The 14,154-nt window shown below is 56.8% G+C and overlaps 1 protein-coding gene across 3 annotated transcripts; it reads right to left on the bottom strand.

The window, feature by feature from the left end:
- Positions 1-1,138: 1,138 nt before the first annotated feature.
- On the bottom strand, positions 1,139-11,184 carry PLEKHF1 (pleckstrin homology and FYVE domain containing 1). 3 transcript variants are annotated; one of them, XM_063615039.1, is made up of 3 exons: positions 11,103-11,155; positions 5,365-5,462; positions 1,139-2,788 (listed from the first exon to the last, which is right to left on the bottom strand). In XM_063615039.1, exon 3 carries the CDS (start codon positions 2,770-2,772, stop codon positions 1,933-1,935), a length of 840 nt encoding a protein of 279 aa, XP_063471109.1. In that variant the 5' UTR covers positions 2,773-2,788; positions 5,365-5,462; positions 11,103-11,155; the 3' UTR covers positions 1,139-1,932. The 3 variants fall into 3 exon arrangements, with proteins under 3 accessions (XP_063471109.1, XP_055094311.1, XP_063471110.1); XM_055238336.2 differs by lacking the exon at positions 5,365-5,462 and having other exon boundaries at positions 11,103-11,184; XM_063615040.1 differs by lacking the exon at positions 5,365-5,462 and having other exon boundaries at positions 10,904-11,124.
- Between the last annotated feature and the right edge of the window lie 2,970 nt (positions 11,185-14,154).

The raw sequence follows: 14,154 nt of genomic DNA, 5'->3' as shown, positions 1-14,154 counted from the left end.
GCCGGGTATGGTGGCTCACGCCTGTAATCCCAGCACTTTGGGAAGCTGAGGCGGCTGGATCACCTGAGGTCAGGAATTCAAGACCAGCCTGGCCAACATGGTGAAACCTCGTCTCTACTAAAAATACAAAAATTAGCCAGGTGTGGTGGCAGGCGCCTGTAATCCCAGCTACTTGTGGGGTGAGGCAGGAGAATCGCTTGAACTCGGGAGGCAAAGGTTGCAGTGAGCCAAGATTGCGTTACTGCACTCCAGGCTGGGCAACAGAGTAAGACTCTGTCTCAAAAAAAAAAAAAAAAAATACTGACCCCTCCCGCCTCCCTTGCAGGGTGCCCACAGGCCACCAGCAGGCCTTGTCACCTCAAGGGTGGTCCATGGGTGGTGGTGGCGGCAGGCCCTGGGAGCTGCGCTTTGACCTGCCGAATCAGAATCTGTGCTCGAACTGCACCCTCCAGGGTTCTGTCTGCACGTGACCCTCTGAGAACTGGCCCCAGGAAGACAGTGCTAGGCCAGGGAGAGGCCGTCAGTGGGGTTTCAGATGCTGTGCTGCGTGGGCAGGGGACTCCCAGCCCCACAGTCACCACTTCTAGCTGACAGCAACCCCAGTCCATGCCCCAGTCCGGCCAAGGTTGAGGCGCTGGGAAAGACTAGTGCAGAAGCACTCGCAGGACACTGTTAAAGGACCCCCAGCTCCCTGGCCAGCATGGGACCAGGCGTCGGGAGGCTGGCCTCGAGCCCCAGGCCCAATGCACACTCACTCTGAGAAGGGCTGGTGTACCTGGGGCCCACTTTCCCTCCCCACAGCACCAGCCCCAGGGCCAGGCAGGACTGCACGGGGAAGCTCTCAGCCTGGGAGGCCCGGCAGAGCCACACAAATGGCTATTTCTTCCTCAATTCCATCCACTGAGATCTCCCACACCAAAGTGAACAGGGCAGCAGGCATCAGGCCACCGTCATGGCACCCGGACAGACCTGTGTCCTGGTGGGGGGGGCCCGGCCAAGGCACGGCGTGAGCGTCTGTCTCCGTCGGGCAGCCGGCATACACAAGAACGCCCAGTGTGGGGGACAGTGGTAGATTTTTGCCACCTAGCACATTTTCAACCATGGACAGAGCCATGTCTGAAGCAAGGACACTCCTGGGTTTTGCAACCAACCATCAACAAACTTTCTTTTTTATTATTAAGTGTGGGCAGGGTTTCTGTTCTTGCAACTGAGTCCTAACAGAAAACACTGGTTTCACTGACCACAGGGAGAGCTGAGGACAGGACAAAAAGGCACGAGACAGCTGGACACCTGGAGAGAGGTGACACAAGACAGAGTCCTCACCCGGCTGCCCTGGGCCTCAGGGAGCTCAGGCTGCAGTCCCTGGGCCTGGTGGCACCCACAGCATGGCAGTCTCTGGCTGGGCTTCGAGGAGCCCACATGTCTGATTGGCAGGGCTTGGCCAGCCAGGCGGTGGGCACCAGCGTGATGGGCGGGCAGGCCTGGGCTTCCAGGAGGCCTCCCGGGACTCAGGCTCTTCAGTGGGGTGTGCTTATTGGGGTGTGGGTGGGTTCTGTGACTACACTCCCGTCTTGTCTTCCCTCTATGTTCTGAAACCTGCTCTGGTCCCTAGATGTCTGGAGACCTGGGGTCGTCCAGCTCAGGAGGCCATCTGGAGCTGCCGCTGCAGCCTGCAGAGTGGGAGGTGGCATTTGTTCCCAAGAGGTCTGGGTGTTCTGGGGCTTCCCGAAGGGAAAGGCATTACCTGCAGTGAAGCCATAAGGACACCGTGTCCAGCAAAAAGGCACTGGGAGTCCAGAAAGAGCCACTCCCCACCGCTGCGCCTGCCACCATGGGGTGGGGTCCGGGAGCCCTGGGCAGCTTCTGGAGCTGCCCTCTTGGGGGCCTGGGCAGTGGAGCTGGCTTGGGGACAGATGTTCTGCAGGCCGGGGGTCAGCTGTGGAAGGCAGACCAGGCCACGCCCGAGGCGTAGAACTCCACACGGCTGGGCCAGTCGCCGTCCCTGCTGCCTTCCTTGTCCTCGTCGGAGTCATCGTCGTCTCCACTGGACGCTCCGCAGATGGGCCGGGCCAGGTGGGCTGGCTGCCCTGGGGACCCTGCGCCCTGCTCCTCCGCCTCCTCCTGCCGCTGCTGGGCGGCCAGTTCACGGTAGCACAGGCTGCAGACGCGCACGGGCTTGGGGGACAAGCGCGGGAGCAGGAAGCGCTGGCGTGAGCACTCAGCACAGACCACGAAGCCGCACTTGCGGCAGTGGTGGCGCCTCGTGAGGGCAGAGAAGCGCGTCTGCGTGCAGCGCATGCAGATGTCCGTGGCCTTGTCGGGGATCCAGGGTGCCGCGTGCTCCGTGCTGGGCGGGCGGCCCGTGGCCCGCAGTTGACGCCGCACGCACTCCTCGATGTGGCTAATCCATTCCTGGCGCTCCGTGGCGGAGGCGGCCGACACCACGAAAGACTTCTTGGCCGTCTTGATCATCCAGCGGTTCTTGGCCTGCAGCGTCTCCGGCAACAGCTCCAGTGTGACCTCCTCTAGGGGGATGATGTGCTGGCTGCGGTACTTGCGCTTGTTGAGCACGATGCTGCCATACACCAGGATGTCGTTGAAGAGGAAGAAGATGCGCGGCTTGGCCTTCTTGCGGCACTCCTTGGTCAGCACGCCCTCGCCCAGCAGCACTCGGCCTGGCAGCGCCAGCGGCTGCCCCGAGGCCCCGAAGCAGCTCTCCACCGCCGCGATGCGCTGGCTGTTGATCTCCGTGTTGGCCAAGTGGTCCACCATCGTCTCCAACTGCCGGCTGCAGGAGGAGACAGACAAGGAGTATGTCCAGACTCAGGCATGGGGGTGTCAGAACCACGCTGCCCACCCCCAACTCACTAACCCACCATGCCAGGCAGCCCACTAACTACCCATAGTACCCCGCAGGCCTGCCCTGAGGCATCACCCCAGAAGCTGACCCTTAGATGGGAGTACAGGGAACTACGGGGAGGGAAGGGGGATTCCCCAGTAAAGGGGATGTGGAGGCCAGACAGGAATGGGAAGGCAGTGATAAAGTGTGCTACTTAGGCCAGGTACAGCGGTTCACGCCCGTGGTTCCAGCGCTTTGGAAGGCTGAGGCAGGAGGAGGCTTGAGCCCAGGAGTTTGAGGCTACAGTGAGCTATGATCACGCCACTACACTCTAGCTAGGTGACTGAGTGGATTCTATCTCTTAAAAAAAAAAAGTGCTACTGAGCTACCACTGTGGGCAGCAGAGGGCAGAGGTTCAGCCCTGCTGTGGAGCCCTGAAAAACAGGGCGGAACAGGCCTCAACGGGACATCAGAACGGTCCGTGCCAGGAGACCTGGGTGTCTCCACCCCCAACCCATCCCTGACTCTGCCATCCACTAAACCAAGCTGTCACAGGTGCTGCAACCCATGTACCCACCCAGTGAGTGCAGCAGTCACCACCACCATCACAAGCACAGGCGCCGAGTGCTTCCTCTCAGCCAAGCGTGACTATCTCATTTAGTTCCCACCCAACCCCAGAAGGCAGAATCTCCACTTTACAGTAGGGGAACTGAGGCGATGCTAGGAGGCAGCGGCCCTGGAGCTCGCACTATGCTGCCCTCCTGAGTGGAGTGTGAGGCCACACAGGCCCCTCTGTTGGTGCCCTCAGCACTAAGCACTAACTCAGAGCACATGCCGGGCGACCCCTGCTTGGTCCACACACACACACCAGCCCACCAGACTCACGACCTTGAAGACCCCATAAATGCCATAGATTCCCCATTCCAAGCCTCCAGTCTTGGCCGCTCCAAGCTCTAGGAGGGCTCTCAGCATAGATGTTCACCTGCTTGTCTAATAAGCTCCTCAAACTCAACACATCCAACACCAAACCTCCACAGGCAGAGCTGCGCCCCTTCCTCTCCTTCAGTGACACCACCATTCACCCAGGAGTTCAAACCCCAGATCTAGGACTCATCCTTGAATCTCCCCCTTCCTGTACCTCCAACATTCAAGCCATGAGTAAATCTCATCATCTTTACCTCTCAAATCTAGCCTGCCCACTTCTCAACACACAACTCCGCCACCATATCCGTGGCAAGGTGCCACCGTGTCCCATCTGAGACAGGCTGTCCCAGGGTCGGCTCCTTCCTGCAACGGGTTCTCAGTTCCTTTTCGAAAGGGTTCTCCCTGACAACCCCAGCTCAGGCAGCCTCTTCCCACACCCAGGACAGGCATTGGTAATCCATGGTCTAAGAGTCAAATCTGGCCCTCAGCCTGCTTTTGTTAAAGATTTATTGGGACACAGCCACACTCATTCATTTATTATTGTCTCTGGTGGCTTCCACACTGCAATGGGAGAGTTGAGTGTTGGTGACAGGGACTACATGGTGACAAAGCCTAAAATATTCACCACCTGGCCCTTTGTAGAAAGGGTCTGCTGACCCTTCTCTGGGATTCAATCCTATTTTGTTTTATCTTCGCAGGATTTAACAGGACCTGCTGTTTTCTCGTCTATTCATTGCTTGTGTGTTTTCTGCTTCCCCGCTCAGTTCTTAGCTCCATGAGAACAGGAGCCTCTACTTGTTCATTGTGTCCACAATTCTTGGAGCCATGCCAAGCACATACTAGGTGCTTCATAAGTAGCTTGGCACGGTTCCAAGCAGGTCCCAAGGCCCACCATGCATGACTCAGCTCTTACCTCTGCAGAGGAAGAGGTGAGAGCTGGCCCCACCACCACCACGTGCACACATGTGTTCCGGTACACACGGCACGCCTGGGGCTGAGCTGATCACACCCATAGTGTTTCTGGGTCACTGAGCTGCAGTTCTAAGCCTGGCCACCAGTAGAAAGCCAGAGTGGGGCCCCAGTGTGAGGGTGGATGCATTGCACAAGAGAAGATGCTGGGCCCTCGAGTCCCGTTCCACTTGCCCCTGCAGATCACAAGTGTCCTGAGAAGGGCTGCCCACACTGCCTTACGTAAGAACTGCTATTTTTAGCTTGCTGATCTTGGCTGTATACTGCAAACCTAGGGGATGACCAGTGACAGACTTGATCTGTCCCACCATGACTGATCACCGAGTACCGAGATGGACAATCTGACAAAACCAGAACTGCATTCCACAAAGAGCAATGACTGCCCAGCAGAAACAACCAAAATGCCTACCAGCAGGGAAAAGGACAAAAACCTGGGGCTACTCACGCAATGAGAGATACAGATCAATGTGGTCTGACAGCAAACAACAAACACGGAGTGGAAAAACACAACCTGTAGAATGTTGTATGTAAAGTGACACCACTTATGCAGGAATTACATAACATTTTGAAAGTGTTCAAGAACTATATCTATGAATAAAAATAGGAGGAAGGCCGGGCACAGTGTCTCACACCTGTAATTCCAGCTACTCGGGAGGCTGAGGCAGGAGAATCGCTTGAACCCGGGAGGCAGAGGTTGCAGTGAGCCAAAATTGCGCCATTGCACTCCAGCCTGTGTGACAGAGTGAGATTCCATCTCAAAATAAATAAATAAATAAATAAAAATAAATAATAAGTGTTGGTGAGGGTGTGGAGAAACTGGAATCTGTGCACTGCTGATGAGAATATGAACTGGTGCAGCCCCTAAGGAAAACAGTTTGGAAGTTCCTTAAAAAGTTAAAAATACTCACGCCTGTAATCCCAGCACTCTGGGAGGCTGAGGCAGGGGGATCACGAGGTCAGGAGATCTAGACCATCCTGGCCAACACCGTGAAACTCTGTCTCTTAAAATACAAAAAATTAGCCTGGTGTGGTGGCGGGCGCCTGTAGTCCCAGCTACTCGGGAGGCTGAGGCAGGAGAATGGCGTGAACCCGGGAGGCGGAGCTTGCAGTGAGCCGAGATTGCACCACTGCACTCTAACCTGGGCGACAGAGTGAGACTCCGTCTCAAAAAAAAAAAAAGGTTAAAAACAGAACTACCACATGATCCAGCAATGCCACTTCTGGATATATATCCAGACTGAAAGCAGGGACTAAAATAAGTATCTGCTTTCCCATGTTCATATCAGCATCATTCACAACAGCCAAGAGGTGGAAGCAACTCAAACGTCTATCAATGGGAGAATGGATGAACAAAATGTGGAACATATGTACCATGGAATACTATTCAGCCTCGAAAAGGAAGGAAATTCTGACACACACTACAACACGAATGAGCCCTGAGGACATCATGCTAAGTAAAGCAGGCCCATCACAAAAGGACAAATACTGTAATAACTTATATGAGATATACAAACTGATCAAATCCATAGAGACAGAAAATAGAATGGTGGTTGCCAGGGGCTGCTGGAAGGGGAATGGGGAGGTTGTCTGGGTATGGAGTTTCAGTTTTAAACGATTAAAAAGTTTTAGAGGCCGAGTGTGGTGGCTCATGCCTGTAATCCCAGCATTTTGGGAGGCCAAGGTGGTTGGATCACTTGAGGCCAGGAGTTCGAGACCAGCCTGGCCAATATGGTGAAACCCTGTCTCTACTAAAAATACAAAAATTAGCCAGGGATGGTGGCGCGTACCTATAGTCCCAGCTACTGAGGAGGCTAAGGCAGGAGAATCACTTGAACCTAGGAAGTAGAGATTGCAGTGAGCCGAGATCACACCACTGCACTCCAGCCTGGGCATCACAGTGAGTTCCGTCTCAGAAAAAAAAAAAAAGTTTTGGAGATCTGTTGCACAACAATGGGAATATACTTAACGCCACTGAACTGTACACTTGAAAGTGGTTAGAATGGTAAAAATAAAAGATAGGAAGGAGAAAGTCAGGAGCAAGTAGCCTGGGGAGAGGACCTAGATGTGACCAGGAACGGAGGGCTCAGATTGGATTCCACTTTCGTCTATAAGGCTTCATTTTTTTTTTTAAAATTTTTTAAAAAAAGGCAGCAGCAAACATGATGAAATCCGAATATCTGCCAATTTCAAGAAATGGGAACACGTGTTGCTTCTTCTAATTTAAGGTCTTCAAAAAGAAAAGAATTACAGGCCAGTGCTGGGTTGATTCCTGGGCTCCATGGGCTGGGGGCCGCTGAGCACGTCTCATGATGGGATGCCTGGCTGGGCCTGATAGGATGACCACATGGCATCCGGGCCTGGGCACCTGCAGGGGATGTCAGGAGCCCCAAAGAAGCAAGGCCACATGTGCCCCCCGCCCACCTGTGTGCTGAGAAGTCAGGCTGCTGGTGAAACGGGATGAAAACCCAATCCTGAGACTGCAGACCAAAGCCTCCACATTCAGTAGCTGAGGCAGGTGGGCTTTGTGCCCAGACAGCAGGTAGCCCTCCCTCAACCCTGGGGGCTTGTTGAGCTCTGGAGACTGGGCCAGCCAAGTGGACGGCATGGAGGAAGGGAAGGAGCAGCACCAGGCATAAGACAGCCGCAGGCAGGAGTGCCCAATCCACGCTGGACCTGGCCAGCAGAGGGCAGAGTCCATGACACTCTCTCTGCAGCCCTTGGAGGGGGTGCAGAACACTCCACATGGGACCCCCTTGCTGCTCTGCCCCTGCCCGTGACTCACAGACCCCCTCTAGGCTCTTACGGCTAGTGTCCAGCTGCCAATGGTAAAATGTGGACCAGGAAGGGTGAGGAGGGGCATCTGGTGGCGATGAAAGGGGCTGGGCTGAGAGCTGACCCCACACACTGACTGGGGCTGCCAGGGGCTCACATGTGCCCCCTTTTGTGAACCTGCAGAGGGTCCCAGGTTGGGCGAGGGGTGGGGCAGACAACATCCTCCTGGGAGCTGCCCCGGCATGCGCACCCTCTCAACATGACCACAACTTCACACCCTGGTTTGACCTGGCCTGTAGGTTTTTCTTGGCAAATACAGCAGCCCTGAGTTAGACGGGGAATGCTTTTTTTTTTCTTTCTTTCTTTTTTTTTTTTTTTTTTCTGAGACATTGTCTTGCTTTGTTGCCCAGGCCGAAGTACAGTGGCCCAATCAGGGCTAACTGCAACCTCGAACTCCAGGGCTCAAGAAGCCTCCCACCTCAGCCTCCTGAGTAGCTGGGACCACAGGCATGCACCAGCATGCCTGGCTAATTTTTAAATTTGTTTTAGAGGCAAGGGTTCACTGTGTTGCTTAGATAAGTCTTGAACTCCTGGCCTCAAGCAATCCTCCCTCCTCAGCCTCCCAAAGTGCTGGGATCGCAGTATGAGCCACTGAGCCCAGCTGGGAATCCTTTTTTTTTTTTTTTTTTTTTTTTTTATTGTTCTCACCAGGGAAGTGAACCTCCCTTGCTTAGCACAGGGGAGGAAAAAGCTGAGCCCTGTCCTTACTCATTTGGGGCCGGCCTGCCTCGGGAAGATGTTGGTGACAGAGCTTCCTGGCAGCCCCTGGGCCCTGAGTGCCTGTATTGGCCCCAGTGTGGCCCCAGGGCTGCTGGTAGAGGGGTGACCGCAGCGCAGGCTCAGTAAGCCTGGGAGACCAGGCAACGAACAGACCTGCATCTTTCTTTGAGGGTTCAGAGGGGTGGGGGCTCTCAGGCTCAGCAATCCTGCTGCCTGCACAGGGGCTGGAGGTGCTCATGTGAGCACTGCGGCTTGGGAGCCACATCCTGAGAGCCACCGCGTGGCTGCAGAAGCCGTGTAGCCAGGTTCTGTATGTGGCAGCCCAGGTGTGATACGTGATCAACAGCAGGGGCTGGAGAGCTACACCAAATCTGGGCCACTGCCAGCTTTTCTAAATCCAGTTTTATTCAAACACAGCCATGTGGGACAGAGGCTGTATGGCTGGCAAAACCTAAACTATTTGCTACCAGCTCTTGACAGAAGAGGTTAGCAACCCCTGATCTACACCACGCCACGTTGTAAAATGTATAATGCACACACTGCAGGGCACGCTGAACAGGCCACACAAGGTACTGCCCTGACGGGAGTCGTCCTGTCCTCTCCCCTACTCGGGACACAGCATTTTGGATAAATGAGGGATGTGTGGGGCCCCAATATGGGGCCCTGGAAAGTAGGAGCTGGGCAGCGGCAGGGGGTGGGGTGGGGCCTGTAACTCCTCTGCCTCGGGTTACACGTGGAGCACTTGCTCAAGGACGTGCAGGGACAGGGTCACTGAGGGAATCAGAGTTCTGGGGGCAGCTTAGCCCTTTGGACTTGCCCTTGACTTCCAGATCGGAGCTCCTCCTTCCCTGCAGGGACCTGTGCCCCACGCAGGCCCACCCTGCTTCTATGCCTGCCTGATTTCATTTTCCAAATATTTATGAGTCCCACTGTGTGCCAGACACTGTGCGAGGTTACAGCTGGGAGCTGGAGACCAGGCCCTTCAGGAATGCACACTTCTTTCCAGTGAGACTAGAAGTACATTCACAGGGTCTTTTGAGAGCCAGTGCTAAACACTGTGAAGAAAAAGACTGGTGCGCCCAGCAGGGCAGGGGCTGGGAGGACGGTGGAGGTCGAGGAAGGCCTTGGGAGGAAGTGAACTCACTCCAGCCTGAAGAAGTCAGCTGTGCAAAGATCTAGGGGCAGAGCTCCGGTCCTGGGGAGCAGCTCAAGGTGGAATGGGTGAAGTCAGGCTGCGGAGGAACGAGCGATGGGGCAAGGAGGACAGATGAGGTTGCAATGCCGGCAGGGGCCATCCTGCAGGCTCCCAGGCCAGCGTGAGGATGTGAGGTTTTCTCCATGTGCATTGAGACGGCAGCACCAGGCGCCAAGCCTCCTCTCCCTCCAGAGGGGCCGCCCCTCGGCTCTGTCCAGCCCTGTGATTCCTGGAAGGCCCTCCTCCGGGAAGAGACCGGTAATGAAAAACACAGCAAACCAAAACTGGAAGTGCCGCCGACTGAGCCACCAGGCACAAAGTTAAGCATATTACGTGCATTATTTCACTTAATCCTCACAAAAGCCCCCTTGGGGAAGGTACTTCCACCACATCAAAGTCACTGCCCAAGGTCCCTGCTGAGTGATCAGGAAGCTCGGCTCCAAAATAACCATGAGCTGTGGAAGGCTGCACTCAACCAGAGACCAAATCAGAGCTCCAGAAGTCAGAGTACAGCGGGTGTTGCCTGCGCTCCAAATGCCTGATGCCCACCCCATCTCGAGCAGGTCCGTCAGCTTGGCTGGGCTGTCCCACCCTCCAGGCCACACTGGCCAATCCCCCTTCCTTCCTCGGGGTGGGCTGGGTTGGGCAGGTCCCCTAGCTCGCCCAGGGCCGCCTGGCCTGTGTCTTGGCAGCCCGGAGGGCTGACGTGTGCAGGGACGCAGGCCGAAGTCAGAGTCATCTCGGCTCACACAGACTCCAGTGGGAACGACGCTGTGCAGAGGGACGATCCCAGCGCATTAGGGGACTACCTCCCCACCTCCTTGGCCTCTGACCCTCTCTGGCCGGGAGATACCAGAGGTGTTCAAATTCCAAAGGAGTGCTCCCCTTGAGCGGCAGAGACCAAGTTTCAGGGCGGCTCGGAACCTCTGCTTTCCCACCTGCAAAGGGGCTGACCACACCTCTGCCCTACACGGCCCACCAGGTGTTGGGGAAACGAGAAAGGAGGGAGATTCCAGGCCGCCTCTCTCTGCAGGCCTGCTCAATAATTTCCTCTCTGAGATGGGAGCAGTGCCCGACGCTGTTTCCCTTGGCAGCTCCCACCAAGATTCACAAACTCAACTACTCCAGAGGAACTGGGACCCCAGCGCCCCCCGCCGCGCCCCTGCCCAGGGGGACAGTGGTCCCATCCAGGCCTCCAGACTGCAGACTGGGACCGAGAAGAGAGGTCCCGGCAGCCACACGAGGCTAGGATCCCGGAAACACCACCAGCGACCGGGTGAGCTGAGACTCCTGTAGTCCCGGGTGGCCCGCGACCCCCTCACCCCCACCAGCTTACACCTGCGCGTTTCCCCGGGGACTCCGCCTCGGACCCTCTGACCCCTGACCGCTCTCCCTCGCACTCCACAGGCTCCCCGCAGGCTCACCCCGCAAGCCGCCCAGGAGCGCCCTTCCCCGGCCTCTTCTTGGGCTGGAGTCCGCGGCACTGCGCCTCGCCCGCCCAGGAGCCGCCAAGACGGAGCGGCCCGAGGGAGCTCGCTTGACCCGGGGGTGGTGATGGGAGACTCGCCTCCTGCACCTGCCCCGCTACCCGCAGCCCGGCCGGGGGACGGTGGGGGGACTCACCTCCTGCGCCGGCCCCGCGCCCGGCCCGCGAGTCCGCACCGCAGCCGCCCAGGTCCCCGCCAGCTCAGCCCAGGTCCCCGCCAGCTCCGCCGGACACGCCCCCGCGGTGGCTCGGCCAATCGGAGCCCGGGAAGCGGGAGGGGCGGGGCTTGGGCGCTGCTCCTGGAGGGCGCCCGAGCTCGTGCGCGCTGCAGGTCCGGAGCTGGGCGGGACTGGCGCCCGTGTTTGACCCCCTGGCCCCGCCCGTCTTCCCTTTCCGCTCGCCGCTGCCCCACGCGGAGCGCGACTGCTGTCACCCCCTGGGACTGCGACCCTGGCCTTGGGCAGGGGTGGGGTGGGGGCGCCCGCGACTGTGAGACCTGCAGGGCTTGGCGGGGAAAGGGGCAGTGGGAGGCTTGTGCCTTCTGGTGCCTCCGGCGGGCCTCACAGCACAGTCACCCTCAGCGGTCAATAATCGTAATATGAAAATGCAGCAGCACTTTATAACCTTTTTTTTTTTTTTTTGAGACGGGGTCTCCCTCTGTCGCCCAGGCTGGAGTGCAATGGCGCGGTCACGGCTCACTGCAGCCTGCACAGAAATCATCCTGACCCCAGGAGAATTAGCCCACCAGGACCGGCTAGTTTTTGTATTTTTGTACAGACAGAGGTCTCACTATGTTGCCCAGGCTGGTCTCGAACCCCTGAGCTCAAGCGATCCTCTCGCCTTGACCTCCTAAAGTGCTGGGATTTCAGTAGTGAGCCACCGCCCCTGGCCTATTTTAAGCTTTTTATAGTGGAAAATTTCAAACTGAAAGAAAGAGAATAGTTCAGGGGACCCTGGTGCCTATCACCCAGGTCCAACACTAGCAGCAAGTTATGTCACCCCTGGCCCAACCGCACCTGAGCCTCCTGTGCGGCTCAGAAGGAAATTCCCAGGCCTCAGTGCCCGGAGGCTTTCCTTGCCCTCCCTGGCCTCCTCCCCACAGGTCCTCTCAAGTGGGCTGCTTCCTGTTCCTTAAAGCCCCAGGCCTTTGCTTCTACCTCCATCAGGCCTCAAACTGTCACCTTCTTAGGGAGGCTGCCCTGGCCACCTAAAGTGGTTCCCTGTCTCCACCCCATCTCCCTCCACAGTCACCCGTGTTTGTAATTTTGCAAAGCATCTCCCAACCCAGAGTCCTCTCCTGCGGCCACTCGTGGGATTCAGGGCTGCCTACCAGGCTGTGGCTTCTGTGGAATGCTCATAAACAAGTCATGCTGGTGGCTTGCCTCCCACCCAGGCTGTGAGTCCCATGGGCCAGACGGTAATTTCTTCTCATGTTCAGACAGGACTTTCTTCTCGTTCACCCCTGCATCCCGAGTGCTGAGAATGGGCAGCACGTGGGAGGAACGCAGTCCGTACTTGTCACATAGATGCAGGTTGTCTTGTCAAATAGAATGCCGCCTGGGCACCCTGAGAGGGGTGGCTCAGGCCGGGGCAGGCCTGCTGGGCCAGGACCAGGCGAGAGCAGAGCAGCGGGAGGAGGGCTGATGGGCTGTGGGGCCGTGGGGCTGGAGCTAGAAGAAGTGCCTGCTCTCTTGGCAGGGGGCTATGGGTGAGGCTGTGAGGTGGGCCCAGTGCTGGAGACAGGCCTCTCCCAGCTGAGAAGGGAAGGGAAAGGGGGTGAGGGAGGGGGAGGGAGAGGAGACAGGGGAGGGAGAGGAGACAGGCAAGTGAGAGGGCCACCAGCTGTGGCCTTGGGGAGCCCCCTCCCCACTACCTCCTCATGGCGCCCACCCACTACCATTGCCCTCATCAGCAAGAACAGCTTTTATGAGCATTCAACAGAAGTCACCGCCTGGTAAGTAACCCTGAACCCCACAAGACCCGAATAATGTCTGTTTGCTTTCAAAGTGTTTAAACATTTTTAAAATGCATTGCTGTGAACATTTCATATGGGGAGCGTTCACATAAAAATCAGGATCTTCAGCTTCTCTTAAATCAGAAGATTTGAGAATGCGGGTCCTCTTTAGAGGGGCCCTGTGTTCTCCCCTCCACTATGGTCCCCACACTCCCTCTGGTTTCCCCCTTGGGGCGCTTTACCCCTTTTGGCACTTCCAGGTGAATATACGTTTGGGTTTACAAGTCCTGAAGGGGCAGCCAGGCCTCTCTACCACAGAGAGCAGAAAACACAAGGTCTGAGATCCCACAGGCTGAGTAATAACCAGGAGGGTCAGTGGGGCCACTGGGATGCTGGCAAACACCATCTCCAGTGTACACACTGCTTGTCACCAGTGGGTGGAGGGGGATTTCAAGCTGAGCCTTCAAGGCTGCGATCCATGACTGCTCAGTGCCAGCTCCGCCACCTCCCCGGCAAGGGGCTGCTTCTCATGGAGGGTAGGCCCTGGCTAGGATGGAGGTGGCCGTGAGACTTGGAAGGGAGCCAGTCCCCTGGGAAGGCAGGGCTGTCTTGTTTATGACGGTGTCCTGGCATCTAACACCTTGTCCATACAGAGGAGGCCTGGGGAGAAGAAAGCCTTTTCATGACTCGGAAACTAGAGGGAGGATGTGTTAGTTCTGCAATCAGGACCCCTCCTAGCCTTGTCCTGCTGGTGGTCCAGGGCCCACTTGGACCTCAGTCTCCTCTTCTGTCCTTCCTTCGAGCTATAGATCTGAATGGTGCTCCAAGAAATGCCCTGGAGGCAGCACACACTGGTCTCCCAGCTGTCCATCCACTTCCCAGCGGGGCTGGCTGTGCGTGGGGACAGTGGGTGGAGGGTGGAGGGCCTTGCTCCTCCAAATAAGAGAGGAAAAACTCGTGACTCAGGGGCAGGCAGAAGTTGAGTCAGCCAAGCCACAAGCTGTGGAAAGAATGAGATTTCTCCGAGGCGTTTGCTACTTCTCGGGAAAGAAGCCCTTTCGGAGGAAAAGCTGGCTTCCAGACTGCGGGAACCCGGGTTTCAGGAAAGCAGTGGGGTTCGGGATTTTCAAGTTAGGGATTCTGGCAACCACCTCTGTGCTCAACGCCAGGAATGTTTTTTTGGATCGTTTATTAAGTTCTGTCTACATGCCAAGCACTGTGTGCTAAACATTTTA

This window comes from Symphalangus syndactylus, chromosome 13 (genome assembly GCF_028878055.3).
Source record: "Symphalangus syndactylus isolate Jambi chromosome 13, NHGRI_mSymSyn1-v2.1_pri, whole genome shotgun sequence".
Taxonomy (NCBI): domain Eukaryota; kingdom Metazoa; phylum Chordata; class Mammalia; order Primates; family Hylobatidae; genus Symphalangus; species Symphalangus syndactylus.
Note: the sequence above shows the minus strand (reverse complement) of the source record. Positions and strands in the feature narration are given on the sequence as shown.

Coding starts and splice junctions, on each gene's coding strand:
- PLEKHF1 (XM_055238336.2), bottom strand. CDS start 2,772: ATGGTGGACCACTTGGCCAACACGGAGATCAACAGCCAGCGCATCGCG.